Source organism: Brienomyrus brachyistius, unplaced genomic scaffold (assembly GCF_023856365.1).
Source record: "Brienomyrus brachyistius isolate T26 unplaced genomic scaffold, BBRACH_0.4 scaffold54, whole genome shotgun sequence".
Taxonomy (NCBI): domain Eukaryota; kingdom Metazoa; phylum Chordata; class Actinopteri; order Osteoglossiformes; family Mormyridae; genus Brienomyrus; species Brienomyrus brachyistius.
In genome coordinates this window covers 719,523-739,880 of record NW_026042329.1, presented here as the reverse complement: position 1 = coordinate 739,880, position 20,358 = coordinate 719,523, and the positions used below count along the sequence as shown (strand labels likewise).

Here is a 20,358-nt window from a genome sequence, read left to right as displayed (position 1 = left end):
TATTTATCCGAGAATAAACCTGCGGAAAAGATGCCCCACGGTCCTGTGGGTGGCGCTGTTTCAGATGAAGCGCCAGAGTCAGTGTCGAAGACGGGAATTATTTCCCATGCATACACCGCATAACCGTAGGTTCAAAGTGAAGAATCCGACTGGCATTCTACTGAGCGTCTACCCCAGCCGTGTACCCTAGAATAAGCTGTAGGCCCAACGCGAGTCTGAATGGATGGATGGATGGATGGATGGAATCGAAAAGGGAGCCAAATTTGATCTCCACTGAATGAAAGTGAACCTTATTTGGGAATAAACCAACAATCGATTGCATGTGGGTACAAACAATATTTACTGAGCAGTGGCTATAATATTAATCTTTTTTTTCTTAAATTTCTGGTTTCAGCATGGCTATGGCAAGGAAATGGACAGTAAATGTTACATGCAACTGAAAGCAGATCAGTCAATGGCGACATGATCTATGCGTGATGCTGTGAATTATGATCGAGTGGCTACACCATTATCGGTGAGAGGATGCTATATTGACGGGGGAAAACCCAGTCATGCTGTCAAAACCGAGAAAGCGGAATGACTGAGCTGAATTTGATGATAAGTAAAAATCCCTGTAGTTTCAACATTAAACGTACAGTCTCATGTACGCTTTGGGATGACCCTGAACCAAGAAATATGAATAGAATATTGAAATTGTCTTAATAAAACACTAAGAATAACTTATATTAAAATGAATGTTTTTGCGGCTTATAAAAATAAGGTTAGAGGTGTCCCTGAAATTAGAAAACAGTTTTAGGAAATGCAATCTAACAGAACCGCTCAATGTGTGCGGAGGAAGGATAATCCCATCGTCGATTTAATCGGTGCGGCTGAAACTGGCGAGTTTGATTTTCGCCACTGAAATTTCGGACATTAAAACGCCGGCATCCCTAAACTGAGCGGGTGTAGGTATACATCCAGAAGGCTCCGGTACGGGTGGCGGGGGCGTGGGGGGCGTTGTAGGTCGTTGGGACGCATGCGCTTGGACCGAAAGCAGTCGGTCTGGAAAGCCCACAGCAAACGGATGTAATCAAAGCAAAGATTTACCTCTTATCTAGCATACATGGTGAAATTGTAAGTACCGGCACGTAGGAATGTGTCTGCAGACTCTGTGATTGTATGAGGAATAATTGTAGACATACTCCAATGTGGCAATCAATGCAAGTTGATATAAATGACGATTTTGTTTCTAGTGACTGTCCTGCATAATTTAAACCACAGTCTGCCGAAACAGTCTTTTTCGATGATCTGATGAGTGACAAAAACCATGCATCTTGAAAATGCATTTGCGGCGATCGGAAGTGTCTGTTGCACAACATGGTTTGATGCGCTTTTGCGTTAGTATTCTCGATAATAATGAAATCACCAGGAGCATTTCGCTCTTGATTCCGCTGTCGATGTTCACGCCTGTTTTAGGGTTTAGATACGTCGCCTCTGAGTTTTGGTGGGCTGCTGGTTTTTTTGGGTACGGTCGCATTTGAGAGTAAAGCCTGCTACCGTTATCGCAGCTTCTGCCACTATACTTTGGATAGATGGGGGACGCCTGCTGTCACTGCTGGGCACAGTTTGCCTTTCCTATAAACTACACGTATTATATCATTAGGAAAAGGTGAATAAATGAGCATGCACGTGCTTGCGCAAAAAACAAACAAACAAAAAACATATGTCGCTGCTGTGTATTTGCTAAAACTCATTACAGCTCCTTCAGAACTCTGGGCATCTATTTGCAATATTAACCGCCTTTAAATGTTTTATCTTATACACGTAGACTAAAGTAAAAACAGGGAAAATATGTTATCACGTCTAATGGTTCGACTTTTATAAGTTGTTCCGCTGGTGATTTTATCAAGGTAAGATGCGGACTTTCCCCGTCGTAACGGCGTAAATTGGTGTTTTGTAGAATGAACGCATTTTATAACGTCTCAAATAAACGCATACGTGTAACTATTATTCTGAATTGTGTAATTAAGATTAAGGCAGAATTATATTTATTAATAATTTATTATTATTTATCCGTTCTATATTGATAGGTCAGGTAGCTTTCGAATATGTCCACCTGTAACATGCCTTATAGATTCTTATAACTCGTTTAAAATATTATAGATTGTTTTTTATTAGTTTTGACGTATCTGTAAAGAAAGCGCTCTTTTTGGTTGTGCGGCTCCCCTCACGTTGATCAGCATTCTAAACCGTTCGCGTACAGGCGCTGCCGAGCTGCTGCACGCCCCTGCGGCCGGAAGGTGGCGTATTCGCGTCCCAGTAGAGGAATACAATACCATGCTTAACACTAATCGATGTAGTTCATCTTAAATATGCATGTCTTGTTCGTGCTAAGGACGTTTTCAGTGCTATCTGTTTAAATTTGTGTAATTTACTAACAAAATGTCGACGCCCAGATGATATATTGTATTAAATTTTACTGTAATGGAAATTTTTAGTGTAACTGTGCAATAAAATATTAGCAGTACTTAGCAGTAGTGACCCTTTACTTGATCTGCGGTTAGAAAGTTGCTGGATAGATATATGTAGGCCTGTCTAATTAGCTGTAAATTATGAATTAAGGAATCCTTGGATCATGTGGCCAGTGCTGAGCAGTGCTGGCCGATGTACTTATTTACAAACTGTCAGGCCGCATGTATGAGACAGGCAGCAAATATAAAGAAACTGCACCCATAATCTAATCCAGTACAGATGATGACGCGTCTGTTCCTCTGTCCACTGGGGGTGCCCTTTGGCGCTGTCTTGGGGATGTCCCGCAGGGCAGCGTTTTACACCGTATTTTGAAAGGTATACAGACGCTCCTCTACTCACGAAAGAGATACGTTCCGAACGGCCGTTCGTGACTTGAAATGTTCGTAAGTTGTTATTCAGCATCATTTAAGGGTATACTCAAATCTGCATGCATAAATAAGTATGATATAATGTCAATACATGTTGTCTTATCATAAAACACATTAATAATGATACATAAAACAAACATAATCTCAAGAAAGCACGTTTTACCGTTACGCAAGTACAATGAACTAGGATGCTGGGAGTACGCACGCTACTGTTCTGGTAGCCCAATAAACCCAATTTGGACTTACAGTCCTCTTCGTTCGTATGCCCGAAAGTTTGTAAGTTGAAAGTAAGTCTGTACCTATATCGAAAATTTTCCTGCATCATTAACCTACAGCTCTAATTATCTATCCATCCATCTTCCAACCGCTTATCCAAGACATGATCATGGGGACAATTTAATAAATTATATGGCATTTCTGTTTGTTACGTAAATACCCATAATCAAAACACATAATTTGTCGTTAGGATACGCAGTCTGTAACACTACATGAATTCTAAAAAAAAGCGTTTTAGTCTTGATACAAAACATATAGAGCTGCTCGTTTACATGCTGAAATTTAAGTGTATGAAGTTAAAAGTTCATTACGGCAAAATGATTTTTATGCCCGTCTACTCCAGCCTATTTGGGGTCTGCTTTGTTAGTTTGTTATATGTTGGTCTTCATCCAACTATATCTAGTGATACATAAAACAGACAGGCATCTATAAATCGCCTTTACTGTCTGGTTCTGCATGTGTGTGCCCTTTGATGGACTGGAATCCTGCCCACAGTGTTTATATCTACCTTGTGCCCTGTCCTGCCTGGGACAGACTCCAGGCTCACGTGACAGTCATAAACCATTATGGAAGATGGATGGACGTTCAGATTTGTAGATATTCAGCTGCTGACATTCGCGCTACATTTTATGTATGTAATAGGTAGGGGGCGCTGCTGGTGTTTGCCAACATTACATGAGGGGTGGAGATACCGGTTAACGGGGGCATACAGTAAAATTCAGTTTGAATTAACATGGAAAGGGATCATTTATACAGATTGGAACCGTGGTGTAGATGTCTTCTGCTATGAACAGTAACTCAAAGTAACCTCTGTTGCGGATAAATGTATCTGCCAATTATTATCTTTAATTTCGCAATTTGCTAATTATTAGAAGTTAGTGAACATTACCATACCGTATAGTTATGAGGCTGCTTGCAAAGACTATATTTGGAGGGTTTTTTTTCAGGGCGTATAAGGCGCGTATGGCTGATGCAAACTGCGCGTGAATGTGGCGCTCGCATTATTGCAAACCGTTCCCCTGCTCCTTGTTTATCTGATGAGCTCCCAGCTGCTCGAACACGTGGCTAATTAATCTCTCCGGGCAGTCACGTGACCGCTATTCTCTTTGTTTTGTTGTATCCATTCCCCAGGAATGTCGCCTTGGGAATTACCATATGGTTAATGTGAAACAGGATATACAGGGTATCAATTTGGTAGAAATCACTTTTTTCCCAGAAGGAGGAAAGTATGACTCGTAAACAATTTGTTGTGTTGCATGTCATATTTAATAAATTGTGGCAGAAAAGTACATCCACAAAACCTTTCAGTCACGGGGAGTCCCGATTGTTTTCGCAGGTTTGAGTCGTTCTTAGACTCTGTTATGCGTCATTGCTGTTATTCATCTTTATTTGGTTGTTTTTACCATTACTTGGCGGATGCTTTTTCAAGAAGTGACACATTTTTTATAAAGCAGGGTCAGACGGTCCCTGGAGCAATTCAGGTTTAGGGCCGTGCTGAAGGGCCCAATAGTGACATCACTGTGCTGACCCTGGGATTTGAACCAGCAACCTTCCGATCACAGGAACAGAAGCCTATAACACTGCTGGGAGATGTATAGCTGATGATGTATAGCTTAAAGCTCTTCATTTACACAATGTATAAATCTGGTAGATTTTAGCAGAGAAAAAAAATCAGAATACATGGCATGTAAGGTTTTTTTCCATTTTAATCTCAACATTAACATTTTGAGTATCTGCTAATTGTGGTACAAATGCAATATATATTTATCAACTACTAAGCTTTAAATGAGGTATTTGTCTCAGTACACTTAAAATACATGGCAAACTATCTACATTTAGTGTTGTAGCAGCATTGTGCGAGTATGCTAACAGGGGAACGTAATGGTCATGTTGCTGAAAGTGAAGCTATGCCACTACGCCACAGGAATGAATCCCCGACCAACATCATTCACACAAACCTGCTTCTTTGTTATATTCAGGTACAATTTTCACAGAAATGAACAGAAATATGTAGAGTATTTCTTAAAGCGCAAATTGTGCACTGTTTCCAAATTAAATGCAATAAAGAAATCAGCCGTAAAAATATCACTGTATTTCACGATATTTTCTCAAAAAGTCCACATGCGTCTCTAGCACAAAATATACAATGGAGCGCAGAAAAAACCTTTAAGTGGTCATTAAGCAAACTTTAAAAAAAAGTCTGAAGTCTGCATACGTTTTATCGTGGCCAGAGATACATCTGAATTCTCATTGGTGCCATATCTACATGTAATGGTGGTTTGGGGAATATGCTGTATGTATGTTTTGGAATATATTTAAATGTGTTTTTTTATGTTTTAAATATGTAAGAACATCTGTCTTTCTAATTATTGCCATATAATGTGCTACATTGCACATTGTGTTATATAATTACATTTGCATTGCATTTACATGTATTTATTTGGCAGACACTTTTGCCGAAAGCCCCGTACAAGCGAGGCACAAACAGTACAGTATGAGATTCAAAGCTGCATAACAGGTGACCTCACTGTCACCTCACGCCTCCTCAAGGCAGGGCTTAAAAATTCTGCCTCCTATATGAGGCTGCTTATCCTCCGGACGTTTGCGATGTTTTCCTGCATAGCGTGTGAACGTGTGTCCTGCGATGGACTGGCGTTCCCTCCAGGGTGTGCCCCCCCCCCTTGAATCCCGTGCTTCATCGAATCGCATCGTTATCGCTTTTGCCTCCCTATTGGATGAGCATCTGAAGATGAGTGTGTGAAGTGACCCAGCTTGCGTGACGTATCTGCACAGCCTCTCATCTTGGGGGTGTGCTGCTTTTAGCGATGCTTCTACAGAGATTGAATGTCTCTCCTCTATGGTTTCTGGGTCTTCAAACAGTCCAATGGGACGCTGGTCACCTGACTTGGATCCTGTGCTCACTTCAGTCCGCTTCGTGGGGGCTTCCAAGATCGTATGCACCTTTAGTGTAGTGTGGGCACATGCAAACAGTAACAATCAATCTCCGTCCAAGACACTAGTACCAGTCAGAGTGGCTCAGGTTTATTTATTGGCTATGATATTATGATATTTGCGTTTCTCAGGGGACTTCTTTGATTGGGCCTCTGGCCTGCTGTAGTGGTGTTCAATTCCCAAGACAGATGATGACTAATCACCTGAGGTTAATTATTTCATGGAGGGCAAGACCGGAATACGCTTGCAGCCGAAATGTTTTCATGCTACGTGACTAGTAACATGTCTGACTTCTCGCCATTAAATACATAAATATTCCTGAGTTTCTCAGCAGACTAAGTCCCTGTACCTTTGATCAGAAGATCACCAGCCCAAGCCCTGGCCTCAGCAGAATAGTCACATGTTTGTGGGCTCTTGAGTGAGGCCCTTAACCACCGGTTCCAGCCTCCCCCCCCCCCCCCCCCACCCACACTCTTACCTCCAAGACCTTTCGACTTTACATATGTCTCATGGAGAGCAAAGAGAATCATACCTGTACTCATACTTGTACAACAGCAAATAAGATTAAATGAAGATTTAATTAAAAAAAGAAAGACAGTTTTGTACACATACTACTTGGCATAATCTCTTACGTTTACCCCAATAAATAAAACAACTTTATATAATATATTCTTAGCACTGATAGCATCAAGTCTTAGAATTACATATAAAGGCAACACTTTACTTCATTGGGCACAAATAATACAGAATTTCACTATCACTGATGTATTAATCACCCACAAACTACGTCTTAGTTACATACTGGTCTCACATTGTTTCATCACTTACTATATTTCTTACTATTTATGTTAATTCTGTAAACCTTTGTGAACTATTGAAGGAATTACAGAAGGGACAAGTAATGAATAACACATGTGAGATACTGATCTCATGTTTGTTCATGAATGAATCGTGACACATCTTTTATATCAAGCTGTGACCGCCTATTCTAACGATTACATAGACTTAGCAGACACCTTCATTCAAATCAAAGTATGCGGCTGAGAAAAAAGTAGAGTCGGACAGTCCTGGAAGCAACTGAGGGTTAAGGGCCGTGCTCAAGGGCCCAATAGTGACATCACTCAGCTGACCTTGGGATTTGAACCAGCAACCTGCAGAACAACATGCTAGGTTACTCTGAGTGATTAAAAATGAGACAGACAGACAGATAGATCGAGCAGTATCTTTCAGTTGGATTTTCTGCCATTCTGTATCTCATCCTTCCCAGTACTCTGTCGCCCCCTGCAGGCCGATGGGATCGGAGCGGAAGGAGACGGAGCATCGGCAGCCAGAGGCAGAGGAGGCGGCATGGTCGCGACCCGCCGCGAGAGAGCGCGCCCCCAACGCCTGCTGCTTCTGCTGGTGCTGCTGCTGCAGCTGCTCCTGGTGAGAGTGCGTGGAGGCCTCTTGCTCCACCCCCTGGCCGTCCTCGTTAGGTGTGGGCCAGCAGAATGAGGGGTGCACAGCTACAGGCTGGAGGAATGAGCTGCATAATTCTCTCCCTCTGGGTGGGTGGTGCAGCAACAGATGGATGCATCCTCATTAAAGCCTGTTAACACTTCATTGTGGCGAGGCGGGGGCTCAGAATGAAATCCCACCCGGGGTCGTAATCTCATTACACTCAAGCGGACTCCCCAGCTGCTGCAAAGCTGGCTGGATTAATTACCCAGGCTGGTGAGTGGGGGGGCTTCACTTGCAGCCTCCGCCCTTGCAGGAATAGGTGTTTGCAGGTTCTGGAGGAAAAGCACCTGCGCTCCCAGTCTAAATATCACTGCACATGGGGAGGGATGTTTGCATGATCAAACATTGCACTAAATAGGGGGTAAGACATGGAGCTATGGACCATGAATAAATGTATACATCTGTTACCATGGCAACACTGCATTAACAAGGCTGGTGAAAAGGCGGTTCAAATCCTTTAATGTGTAGATCAGTGGCATACCATATGGGGGACTTGAACCAGTAAACGTCAGCCTATGTGTCTGTGACCATGAGTGCTCTGGTGCCCCCTACTGGCTGTGCGTTGTATTTTTGGTGTAATACATGCACTGTGGGAGTGCTTCCAGGAGGGGCTGTTGCGGGGGAAATGGCCTACCAAACACACAGCGTTCTCCATCCAATCAACCGTCTGTTGCCTTGCAGTCTCACTGTGCGGAATGGAGATGGTGGAGAGGGAGAGCCCAGCAACATCAAGATAGAGGGGGCAGGAAACTGCGAAGACAGGTCAGTTTGACAACGCCTCCTGTGTCCAACCCCAGTAGCACAGCTCTACTACAGCTTTCTGCGGCAGAATAAGTTTCATTTGTGAAAAACTTGAATGAAGCTGGTTTTCAAACCACTGTCAAGTTGGGGACTTAAAATACTGAGAATACCTCATAGAGATCCCACTTACAATGTTTTTTCTCTCAGATTCTGCTTCACTGCATGTCCACTCAGTAGGTTAGGGATCTCTGCCCATATCTGGATGGTTGTGGGTTCGAATCCCATGGGCGATATCTCACTGTTACCGCTAATATGATATCCCGTGTTGGCCGGACTGTGTGCACCGTGTCCAAGGTGTCCTGCTGCCTGTCCCCCCACCTACTCCCCAGCACTGATCTCACCGTGGAGGAGGTGTGTTCCTGGGGGCAGTCCTTTGACCGGATGATGAGCTGCCCCACTGGGAGGGAGGCCTTCCGCAGCTTCCTCAGGACGGAGTTCAGTGAGGAGAACATGCTCTTCTGGCTGGCCTGTGAGGACCTCAAGAAGGAGACTAGGGAGGGTGCCATCAAGGAGAAAGTCCGGACCATATATGAAGACTACATCTCTATTCTTTCACCCAAAGAGGTCAGTGGGATGCATTTTATCGAAGCCTGGTTATATTTGTGCTGCTCCAAACTTCCTGTACAAATTTGGAAAAAAATGTTGCGCTGAAACAAGGTCCCTTTGTACGCTTTTCCCTTCTAAATCTAGTGTCTGTACTACTCCTTACTTTTTAAAAGTATGAATAAACTTAAGGGAGGGAAGTGAAACTGGCACTGTCACCATCAGCGTTTTGTCGGCCTGTTTCTATGACGCCTAAGTTGGGATATTTAATGCTGAATATAAATAACACTTCAGTTTCAATTAGAAATGTACAGGTGCTCCCTGTGTTACGATGATCTGTGTTCGGATATTTGAAGTTTACGACGGGCGAATGTATCTCACTTTCAGTACATTACTCTAAAAAATACACAAGACATTCAACACTTTATTAAAGAAATGGGCAAAACCAATAACAGACAGCCTAGCTGTGGGCTAATGTAAGTATGTTTGAGGTATGCTAGGTTAGGTTGCATTTTTACCTTATGATATTTTCACCTTACGAGAGGTTTATCTGCACGTAACCCCTTTGTAACCCGAGGAGCGTCTGTACGTACACCCAGCATGTACACTGTCTTCACTACCATGAAAAAATGACTGCTACCAAGCAGACCAATCACATTTCCCGCGGTGTGCCTTGCTGTCAGGTGTAGTTACTTTCCTGCGGAGCTGCACATCAGGCTACGGTGTAGGGTCCACGCCTACGATTTACTTACAGTGTGGAGTCGACGCAGGAGTATAAATCAGACTATGCACTCATAGTCTCTGGTTCAAGTCAATGTCTGTTCTGTAATTTGGAAAATGATGTGCAGCTCAGTGGTTTAGGTATCTGTAATCGGAAGGTTGCTAGTTTGAATCTCATACTTGGCAGAATAACCCCACATCTGCTAAGGCCAGTGAGCAAGTACCAACACTTCTGTATGTTATTTCTTTATTTATTTAGCAGAGGGTTTCATGTAAAGTGACAAACACCTTTTTGAGACAGGGTTAAGGACCTTGCTGAGGGGCCCAACAGTGACATGTGAATTCCTCCTCTCCCCGGAACGTAGGTCAGCCTGGACTCCCGGGTCCGAGAAGTGATCAACCGGAACATGCTGGAGCCCTCGTCCTGCACATTCGACGACGCCCAGTTTCAGATCTACACCCTGATGCAACGGGACTCGTACCCACGCTACATGGCCTCACCGGCCTACGCTGACCTCCTTCAGAGGCTTGTGGAGAAGGAGCCCAAATCGTAGGCCCCGCCTTCTCTCACTGGCTGTTCTCCCTAACTCTCTCGGAGTAGAATGACAGAAAGGGCCCATGTGTCCATGCAGGGAAATTTTCCCGCCAAAACATTGGCTTGAGTTGAAAGGGTGATTCCCGACCTGGATATTCCTGCACCATGACCACAGGCTGCGTTGCATCCCAAGTACGAGCTGTTTTGGATTTACACGGAAAGATGATCCGGACAAAAACAAACCTCTTTTTTAATCTGTTTTTGTTCCACGTTACGTAATTTTTTGTTATGGATCGAAGTGAGAAAGGGGTTCTTATAATTGTGAAAAGTGAACTTGTAGGTTGTGTCTTCGGTGCTTTTGTTCTTACGGTGTTTAGAAAAGGGAATTTTGACATGGTCTTTAATGTCTGTGAGCCGAATGGGAAGAATCAGTCCAACAAGGCAACGCTCTCGGAAGATACCGGAATGTGGCCCGAAAGGCATATTTATAAGATATCAGATCTTTCTTGTGTGACTTGCATTTCTCCTTGACTCCATGATAGATGTGACAACACCACCCAGAATGAAGTGATTTCCATTTTTTCCAAATATTTATATTTTTAAAAGAATAGTGGACTTTGAATGCCCATTTATATTACATTTGACTATGAACCATTCCACTTATTGTCCGTTCAGTTCAGGGATCAAGCATAATAATAATAATAATAATAATAATAATAAAGAAATATTATATTGTATTTTATTATAGTAAAATCCCGTTATAACGGACTTCAAGGGACCTGGCAAAACAGTCTATTATATCCAAAGTCCGTTATATCCAGAGTTGCTGTATGGCCAGAACACAACTACAGGACGCCATTTACTCACGCCACACCCCAGCAGACACACGTGTGGTACATATTATTATATTGTACATGTAGTAATCCATCTTTACCTGAGCAGATGCGTGACTATTAATAATCCTGACTACGTATCTGCGCTGGATATCACCGTTATACCCGAATAAAACTACAGCTAAAAAGCAGCTCTGAGGACCAAATTGTTTGTCCGTTATAAGCGAAATTCCGTTATTTGAAGTTTCCTCTATAACGGGATTTTACTGTATATTATATTATATGATAATTGCATATATTCCTTCATGATTCAGAGCAAATTCGTCCTATCTCGAAGCGTTGTTTCTGGGCGCAGTTGACACTTAAATGAATGTGTTTGTATCAATGAAAAGAGAAAGGCCATATATTTTAGTTACCCTTTACCTAGCTATGAATTACTCTGCTGGGCGGCCCTTTCCTTTATTCTGACTTTTTTCCCCACGGAGAGCTACACCGGGCACGTGCCTTTTTATTCGCTATGAACCGTCTGCATCTACACGGCCTTTGAATGTGTTTTTTTTTTCTTGCAACAAGAAAACCGAGGTGGTCCTCCGGTGCTTACATTCTTCTTAACATGTGCAATCGGAAATATAGGGGGAAGAGAGTTTCATTGTTATTGATATAAATGTATTTAAAATCAAAATGAATTTATCATTTGTATTGAAGCTGTATGTGTTTATAATATTTAATTTATATTTTACATAGAACTGAAATACTGTAGACAATTCTGTTCTTAAAGTATAATAAAGCACAACAATTTTATCCAGTTTTATTTCTTCCCAATTGTCTTGCAAGCCGCATCGAGTGTTTGATGATAAATTAAATGACGATTCTAATACGCAAATAAAACTGACAATTAGCGTAAAGTTAAATATCCCACGTTAAAATTGCATTTCCAAGCAGGCACCCGAGGCGCGCTTCTTTCGGGGTCCGCTCCAATTTGTGCAACGGATCACTAGGGATTACCTTTAAGGAGCACATCACGCCAACCGTGGATCGCAAACATATGTCTAATTTAAATGAAAAAAAAAGAGTTAAACAACCCGCAATATTAGGTACGCCTGATGTGTATCTTGAGAAATATTATGCTCATACATCACGTGATGCTGAGGTTTTTTTTATAGACGTCCGCTATTTTCATGGGAAGACGTCTTTGATGAAAATAGCTCTGTAAATAAACTAATGACAGTATTTGTTTAATAATAATCTTCCCCGTAGACCGCACGGTTCTTTTACCACAGAAGATCACGACGAGCTGAAGCACATGCACCTGCGATCAGGACAAAAGCATCTATTGGGGGCGCCGTGCTCCTCCTCACTATCATGTATCAATTAAAATGCATAGCCCTCGAAATTCTGTTTTAAATGGGGTTTTGCATACTCCGCGAGCTGTTAACATGCACGGTGGGAAATATAATATCCCACAATCCGCTGTTTTTATCATGTGGCGTATTAAGTATGACAATAGGTTTGTCATGGGAAATATTCTTATTTTGAGGGTAGAATTATGATTTTATGCTCATCCACATATGTAAAAATGTTGATGAATTGGAAACTAGACTATTATACTATGTAGTATGATCTCAAAAGGGTTTTAGAGCATTTATATTTTCTTAATATTTTTTAACTAATAGTTAAAACCAAACAGCTAACTGGTCAAATTAGTATTATAATTAGGGCAGTGGTCTACTGGTTCACAGACTAGACGTTTTTAAGTCATTAAATCTTTCATTTTCCAATTTTTCATTTCAGTGATCTGCATAGACTGTTTCATAGATTAGTGGACTGCAGATATTTAATTTTTATGAGAAAAAAATAATGCAAGTCTGAAGCCATGCTATTTTATCCTAGGGCCCATAGTTACTGACGGAGTGGTGGCTTGGAGGATCGGGCTCTGTGCCAGAAACTGGAAGGCTGCAGGTTCAAATCCCGTGAATGCCCACAGTGATTCGCCTGAGCAAGGCCCCTAACCTGCAATCGCTTCGTCCTGAGTATGACGTTCACCTACATCCAGCCCTATAAGGAGGCCCTCTGAATTACAGGGAATAACTTGGGGGTTGGTGGCAGGATTGGCCCTCCAGCCCCCAGGAAAACACTCACAGTGGTGCGTGTTCCTCACCTCCATAGTTAAACCAGAGGCATTATAAATGGGTACCTTCACCCATGTTGTACATTACTTTTTATTTATGTAGCATATACGTTTACTCAAAGTGACACGCATTTTGTATTTTTTGAGAGAGCATGGTCTGCCAGTCCCTGGAGCCACTGAGAGTTAAGGGTCTTAAACAAGAGCATAATGAAATCACTCTGATGACCCTGCGATTTGAACCACCAGCCTTCCAATCACAGGCACACCATCCAAATCCACTAAAACATATGCTAAATCACCCCCATCCCAAAACAAAGCAAACTGAGGTTAGCATTGATCAAAAATTTAATGTCAAACTACATATAAAAAAAGAAAAAAAACATTAACATCAGTTGTAGTCTGACAGTTAAATCTAATGAGGACTTAAAAGATGAGAAGCTTTTGGACATGATGGTTCTGTTACAAACACAGGTATGTGGGCATGTTTTTCGTTTGTGGCCCTTTAACCTGGCTGTAAAAACGGCAGGGCAGGAGTGGACTGGGGGGAGAGACCCCACCTGCGTCCGGCCTTGCCGCTTTCACCGAGCGCCAGGGTCGACTGGAAGCAGAAACGTTCGGCCGCCCCCCCGCCCATTTTCCACGGAAGCTGGGACAAACTAGAGATCTGGTTCGGGGAATCTGCCGTCGTACATCTAGATGAAATCTTGACCTGGGACTAGCAGAACTGCAAATGAAATACAAAACAAAATGAAACAGTATTAGAACAGAAGAGGTACTTAATTCATCCATCTGCAGAAATTGGGCAGCTTTCAAATACCACTTTTTATGGGCATTGCTCAAGAGCCCCTACAATTAGGTTTATCTGCTGCACGTAGGATTTGAGCCCATAACTTTCCAGGCATGAAAACGGATCCTTAACCTCCTGATTGAGCTACATGCCAATAAATGAACGATATCTGTAGATTTACAAGTCAGTGTTTCTTTTAGTATCCTGACCACCTTTGATACAAAATTACATAACTTCACCCAACAGCCCTTGTGTTTCCCAGCGTCAACACAACCATCCAACTGGCACCATCACAGCACAGACACAAATTAAATTGAGACTCTTTACAAGAACACGGCCAACGTGGTCAAGTGCGGGGAGGTCACCTTCCACCGGTTTCCACACTCATTGCAGACTACAAATGTGGTCATCGGTTCATCGGCACTCCGGGTCTGAACCTGCAGGAGTCAGATGGAAAAGGGAGGTCAAATGTGCCTCGTAATCTGGCTCACAATGGAAGAGATCAAAATACACTAAACATCCATGATTACTTATAATGATCTATACAATCATAGTACATTTACAAACGAATAGGCAAGCAAACAGGCCTTAAAATATATTGTTATACTGTAACAGTAAATTTGTGAAAAATTATGCAAATACTAATAAATAAAAAGAACTGAAGCCAAGCAAACAGACAGAAACAAAACCAAGCAAGCAAACAAGCAGACAGAAACAAAAACAAAACCAAGCAAACAAACAAGCAGACAGAAACAAAAACAAAACCAAGCAAGCAAACAGGAACAAGTACAGACAAAACAGCACAGACCTGGGTGTAGGTACAGTTCTTCTTTTTGCACTTCCCACAGGTGAACAGGTCGGTTTGCGTGCCGCCCGTCTTGGCCATTTGGTGCTCTCGAATGGCCTCTTTGGTCAGGTTCTTGCGCATCTCCTTCAGTTCATCACTGGCCATCTCCTGTTGCAGGGAACGAGATGCAACCAAACCTGTGTGAGATGAGTGGCGTGCTCGCAAAGGCTTTCAGGAACGGAGCAGTTTGATCCGTAGCTGGGGGGTTATACCTTATTAGTGTGTACTTAAGGATGTGTGAGGGTGGGACTCGAACCCATAACCATACAGTTTTAAGGCTGTGGCACTAACTTCTCCTGACCACCACCCCATCATAGATTCTTCTAAGAAGCATGACAAAATCCTTAAAACACAAGAACTTCACAGCTATATCGGAGGAACCAGGTGAAGATCCCTATAATGGTGTCAGGACCTGCGAAGGCCCCAAATGGGGGTAGGGGCTCACCTCCGCTGTCATACGGGCCATGCGGTCGGGCGGTACATTGCCGCAGAGAACGTTCTTGCGGAGGTTGGGGTTCTTCAGGTCCCTAAGGTTGGCGATCCGACTGCGCACGCGGTTCTTGTACTTCGTGTCCGTGTTTTTGAGCTCCTGGAAGATGCGTGCTGCAGAGTTAAGGGGCGCGTTCGAACCTCAGATGGGGGAGGCAACCCACATACAGAAGACTGCACCCTCATCCTAGACCTATAGCCTAATTAACGGCACTGTGAGGTCTCACACAAACAAATCAGTTACTACACAGCTACTGCCAACAGCTACACAATAATGCAGCACAAGACGCAATAATCTTTACATTCGCTCATTTACGATTTACAATTTCTTAATTTTCTAATTTCCAAAGTGATGTGCAACAGAGCAGGGCCAGACAGTCCCTTGAGCAACTGGAGAAGAGTCTTGTTCAGGATTCCAAGGGTCTGCTGACTCTAGGATTTGAACCGGCAACCTTCCGATCATGGGCACAGCATCCAGGCCTGCCCTTTGATTTGAGGGCATCTGATCATTTAGCCATTTCCGACGTACCCAGAGATTTAAAACCTTGCCCAGATCAGGAGACAGAGGAATTGATCTATTTATTATCTCCTGGGCCGGTGAAGGATATAGTCCTCGATCTGGGCCCCGAGCTCGTCGCAGTCAGCACCAATAGCAATGTAATCATCTGGGAGTGAGAGACAGAGATGAAGAGTGATGTACAAACAGCTGGGTCGAGTGCACAAAACAGCTGAATTTGAGTCGGCCATGTTGCGAGAAAGGCAATAGGGGACAGGGGGCGGGGCTTACCACCAGCTCGCAAGGCACTGGCAAGCATCTGCCTGCATTTGTTCCGGACGGAGTCCGAGGTGCTGGGGGCTCTAGGGAACGTGGTGATCAGTGTGTCTGGGGCCACAGCGCCAGGTTCGCTGCTGGAATTGCTGCTGGAGCTACTGGGAGGGGAACGGCGCCATCAGACCGGCATTCAGAGAGGGGGTGGTAAGGACCTCGCGGCATGGTCCAGAGTCACCTTTCCTCGCGAGGTTCTGGGCTGTTCTGTGAGGATGATACGGCCTGCGTGGTGGGCTCCTTCCTCTTCTCCTCTGCCAGCTTCTCTCCCCCTCCCGGTTCATCTGTCAATCATAACATCTTCAGACGCGGTCTGATACGTACGCAAAGCGGCATGTCGCGTAATAAAACACTCCACCGCTTTGAGTACAAATATATCCCTCATTCAGTCATCTCCATACAGCTAAAGTGAGAGACAGTAAAACAAAAATCTTCAGGAAAACAAATCTTCAAGCCAGTGCTGCCCTCTGGTGGTACTACACTGGAAATATGATTGTCACTAAAAACAAACATGCTAGTATTTTAAGAGTTAAGAGTAGCAAGAGAACACTGGAACATTTACCTAGAAGCTTCTTCCACGACTTAATAAGTGACTTGGCCAGCGTTGTGACCTCCTCATCAGTGCTCTGCTTACGGATGGCGTTCACCGACATCCCGATGCGGGTGGACTAATGGAGAAGGCGATGTTATTTCTTTATAATCACTCCTCATCAGTATCCCATACATATAAAGGCGGCGGTGTCCGGCTATGGGGAGCCAAGTGTTTTCGTTTACAAAATACATTCTGTGCCACAAAAAAAGCATTTTTGATGACGGAATCAAGTAATTCCTCGCTGCCTTCTGTCCACAAAAGCAAAAAGACTTCACTGTCTTTCATGCACAGAAATCAAAAAGAAATGTTTCATTTTGTGCACAGAATTTAGTGGACGAAATGCATTTTGTGAATTAAAAAAAGTCACGTTGTGTAACATTTCGTGAATGATAGTCAAGGTGGACCGGTGACTTTGATTCTGCAGACGTGTGCAATTATGTTTAACTCGCATTTACGTGTGATGAAAATACAAACAGGGTGGCGCAGTGATTAGCGCTGCTGCCTCGCAGCAAGAAGGTCCTGGGTTTTATCCCAGGTCCTTTCTGTGTGGAGTTTGCACGCTCTTGCCCCCCCCCAGACCCCAGTTGGGATTAGGCGGTTTCAGAAAATGGACTGATGAAAAAATACAAATGACTCCTGGACTCATACTTTTACTGTTGTATGCACTCATTGGTGTCAATATTTTTTCATTACACTTTCGATATTTTTAAGCCAAGCCAGTGAAAAATCTCGGAGCTGATTCTCTCCAATTGTACTGTCCCATCTTCCGCCGAGTAACACTGTACCCTACAGTTCACATCAAGCACACCGGGGAACCTGCACCTCATAAGCAACAATAAAATGGCGATTATTAATGGATTAACACAAGGAGTCACAGACTGTCTGCGGACCCTCGTAGAATCGCTGGCGTCGCAAACTACTGATGGAGTTAGTGACTTGATCAGGTGCACTGAATGTTCAGGGGGACGACCAGGGACTGGACAGTCACTGGCCAACTGCCTATCGTAAGGAGGGCTCTTGTTATGTGCCTAATTAGTGATTAGTTACTAAAAGTATGAGCCCCGGAGTTATTTGTATTTTTACTACATTTAAACGCAAGTTAAATGCCATGACATGTGTTTGCAAAATCAAAGCCGCAATCCAAGTTCTGGTCATTGCAAGGTACCACCCCCTCCCCCCAAGGCACCTGCTACGTACCTCTCCTTCTTCAGTGAAAGATTAAAGGCGTTTCATACCTTTGTGATACCTTTCGTGACTCAGCAAAAGATTAATTTCGCCCACAAAATGACTTTCTTTAATTCACAAAATGCATTTCGTCCACAAATTAAATGTGCATCATTCATGAAATGCATTTTGACCACAAAATGACTTTCTCCTGTCCACAAAATCCTGCTACCAATTCAGCACACAAAATGAAACATTCCTTTTGATTTCTGTGCACGAAAGTGGAGTTTTTGTTGCTTTTGTGGACAGAATGCAGCAAGGTATTTCTTGATTTCATCACTGAATGCTGCTTTATGTGGCACAGAATGTATGTATTTTGTACGCAAAAGGAGAACTTGAGATTTGGCACCCCATATCCGGCGGCCTCTCACCTGTAGCAGTTCGAGTGTCATTGGAATGTTCTTCAGCTCTCTGAGCAGGTCCAGAGCTCCGGACTGTGAGTGCAATTTCAACAATTACTTAATTTTGTTTCCGAAATTACAGTCCACAGCGGCAAAAACAACAATTGTAATGCATTACTGCGACCACACAGTCCCAGCAATATATTCTGGATTGTTCAGACAATAGCAGCTAAACGTTACATAGCCGTTACATTTATTGAGCTGATGCTTTTAATCCACAAAGAGGTAAAATTGAGGGAGCAGGCTCAGTCTCTGGAGTATTTTGGGGTCACGGGCACAGAGAGCTAACCCACTGACTCACACGCTGCATTTTAATTACATGTTAAGGTAGTAGTATAAATATTGTAGTGCATTATTGCACCTGCAAACTCGCTGAGCAGGTTCAGAGCTTCAGATTGTAAGTACTTCAGTCATTTGCTTAATTTTAATTACTCAATTGCTAGCTAAGGCAGCAAAACAGGTACTGTGTTGTATTTTTGCAATTGCACACTGTCCCAGCTGGGTATTCCAGATGATTCCCGGCAAATGCATCCCAAGGCCGACAGACGCATGGCGAAAAACACCGTTTCGGTTGGGGGGCGCGATCGCGACCGGCCATCGCCGCCGCCGCCGCCGCGATCCTCCGTGCGCCCGCATGTTCCCCGGCATCCTGGCGCCGAGGGAGGCGCGCCGCCGCGGCATTATGTCTAACTACCAGCGGGAGGACCGCGGAGGCCTCGGATCCGTAAAGTCACATTTTAAAAACTCGTGAAGATTTTTTTATTTAAAAAAACAGCGCGCTTTCATGCAAACGCACCCAGGCGAGCCGGGTATAAGGTCAGATAAAGCCGGCTGAAGACACCCTTTATATACACACGGGGCATGCCGGGAGAGCCGAAATAAAGGCAACCCGCCGGGCACCATACACCGTGAATAAGGAAGCCCTCTTTAAATACTTAGTCACTTTAATTTAACATACAGCACAAAAGTATGAAACAGTCCCCGATCATGAATATTTATTCGGTGATCTAGTCTCCTGTGAGCGGCTTCCCGACACAGGCATGATCCCCCTTCTCATCTCTCACCCCGTTTTTCTTCTGCGCCATCTTATCCATTTTCTTGGCGATCCGGATGATTTCCTCCTCTTCTCTCTTGCCCATCGCTCGCTGCCTTGCGCCACAAGTCTTATTCAATAAAAAATTAAATGTACAAATAGTTAAAAAATAAAAAAAACAAAACGAAAAGGGTCAGGCCAGCAGCTCGGCGACAGTGCACAGGCGCATCAGTACGCTGGGCGGGCGCAGCTGGCCCGGGGAGGGAAGGATCAGCGACTCGGCGAGGGGGCCGATGGCCGATGCACTGATTGCCGCTGCGTCTGCGCACGATCGCGCTCCTCTCCGCCTTCTACCTGCGGCCACTTTGCTTTTCCTATAAACCTTTCCCTCTTTTTGGCACCTTGGTGGGAAAACAGACAGAAAAGGACCGAAAATTCATTCATTTTAAATGTATAAATCTGCATCAGATTTACTTGCTTTGCATTAAAAGACACAAAATTCGGTCAGTTCTAGCTTTTTTATTGGAATTAATTGTGTGCCAAGATTTACTGACACAATTTGCGAAATAATTTAGTTGAAATTTGCGCTGCTTCCATGCCACGCATGCGCACTGCCAGTTCAGTTGAGACACCTCGGTTTATGTGTGATTGGAATATATTTCCTAACGGGATGATCTCATAAACATACCATAAATATATGTTCCTATTATGTTTAAGAGCCTACCTATAATCGTAATATGGTAATGGAGAAATATGCTCATTTCCTGGTCTCACTTGGTGAAAAAGCTGCCAAATTGTATAGTTAAATTTAGCCTACTCTTACTTAAGTGCTGAAAATGCCAGACTGCGATAAATGAATGCATAGAGACTGACTGACAAAATACATGCCAATCTGTTGATTATTAGTATTTATTAGATTCGTTCCTACAATGATGCAAATCCGGGAAACGTGCTTCTGTAGAAGTATTAATGAGCATTTAATCTCCGCGCGC

The 20,358-nt window shown here is 43.5% G+C and overlaps 2 protein-coding genes across 4 annotated transcripts; one reads left to right on the top strand and one right to left on the bottom strand.

Annotated features, from left to right (window-relative positions):
* The first annotated feature begins 1,001 nt into the window (after positions 1-1,001).
* LOC125724077 (regulator of G-protein signaling 20-like) lies at positions 1,002-11,738 on the top strand. 2 transcript variants are annotated; one of them, XM_049001031.1, is made up of 5 exons: positions 1,002-1,113; positions 7,395-7,532; positions 8,289-8,369; positions 8,738-8,972; positions 10,037-11,738. In XM_049001031.1, exons 1-5 carry the CDS (start codon positions 1,103-1,105, stop codon positions 10,223-10,225), a joined length of 654 nt encoding a protein of 217 aa, XP_048856988.1. In that variant the 5' UTR covers positions 1,002-1,102; the 3' UTR covers positions 10,226-11,738. The 2 variants fall into 2 exon arrangements, with proteins under 2 accessions (XP_048856988.1, XP_048856989.1); XM_049001032.1 differs by having other exon boundaries at positions 1,050-1,113; positions 7,375-7,532.
* Positions 11,739-13,494: 1,756 nt separating this feature from the next.
* tcea1 (transcription elongation factor A (SII), 1) lies at positions 13,495-19,728 on the bottom strand. Of its 2 annotated transcripts, none has more exons than XM_049001013.1 (10): positions 19,398-19,728; positions 18,304-18,366; positions 16,679-16,784; positions 16,298-16,400; positions 16,078-16,217; positions 15,899-15,955; positions 15,247-15,401; positions 14,763-14,909; positions 14,320-14,391; positions 13,495-13,891 (listed from the first exon to the last, which is right to left on the bottom strand). In XM_049001013.1, the coding sequence occupies exons 1-10, from the start codon at positions 19,470-19,472 to the stop codon at positions 13,883-13,885; spliced, it is 927 nt and encodes a 308-aa protein (XP_048856970.1). In that variant the 5' UTR covers positions 19,473-19,728; the 3' UTR covers positions 13,495-13,882. The 2 variants fall into 2 exon arrangements, with proteins under 2 accessions (XP_048856970.1, XP_048856969.1); XM_049001012.1 differs by having other exon boundaries at positions 16,078-16,220; positions 19,398-19,725.
* Positions 19,729-20,358: the final 630 nt, after the last annotated feature.

Coding starts and splice junctions, on each gene's coding strand:
- LOC125724077 (XM_049001031.1), top strand. Junction 7,533..8,288: donor TGCTGCTGCAGCTGCTCCTG/GTGAGAGTGCGT, acceptor GTTGCCTTGCAG/TCTCACTGTGCGGAATGGAG. Junction 8,370..8,737: donor GCAGGAAACTGCGAAGACAG/GTCAGTTTGACA, acceptor CCTACTCCCCAG/CACTGATCTCACCGTGGAGG.
- tcea1 (XM_049001012.1), bottom strand. CDS start 19,472: ATGGGCAAGAGAGAAGAGGAGGAAATCATCCGGATCGCCAAGAAAATG. Junction 16,401..16,678: donor GTCGTGGAAGAAGCTTCTAG/GTAAATGTTCCA, acceptor TATGATTGACAG/ATGAACCGGGAGGGGGAGAG. Junction 16,221..16,297: donor CCAGAACCTCGCGAGGAAAG/GTGACTCTGGAC, acceptor TTCCCCTCCCAG/TAGCTCCAGCAGCAATTCCA.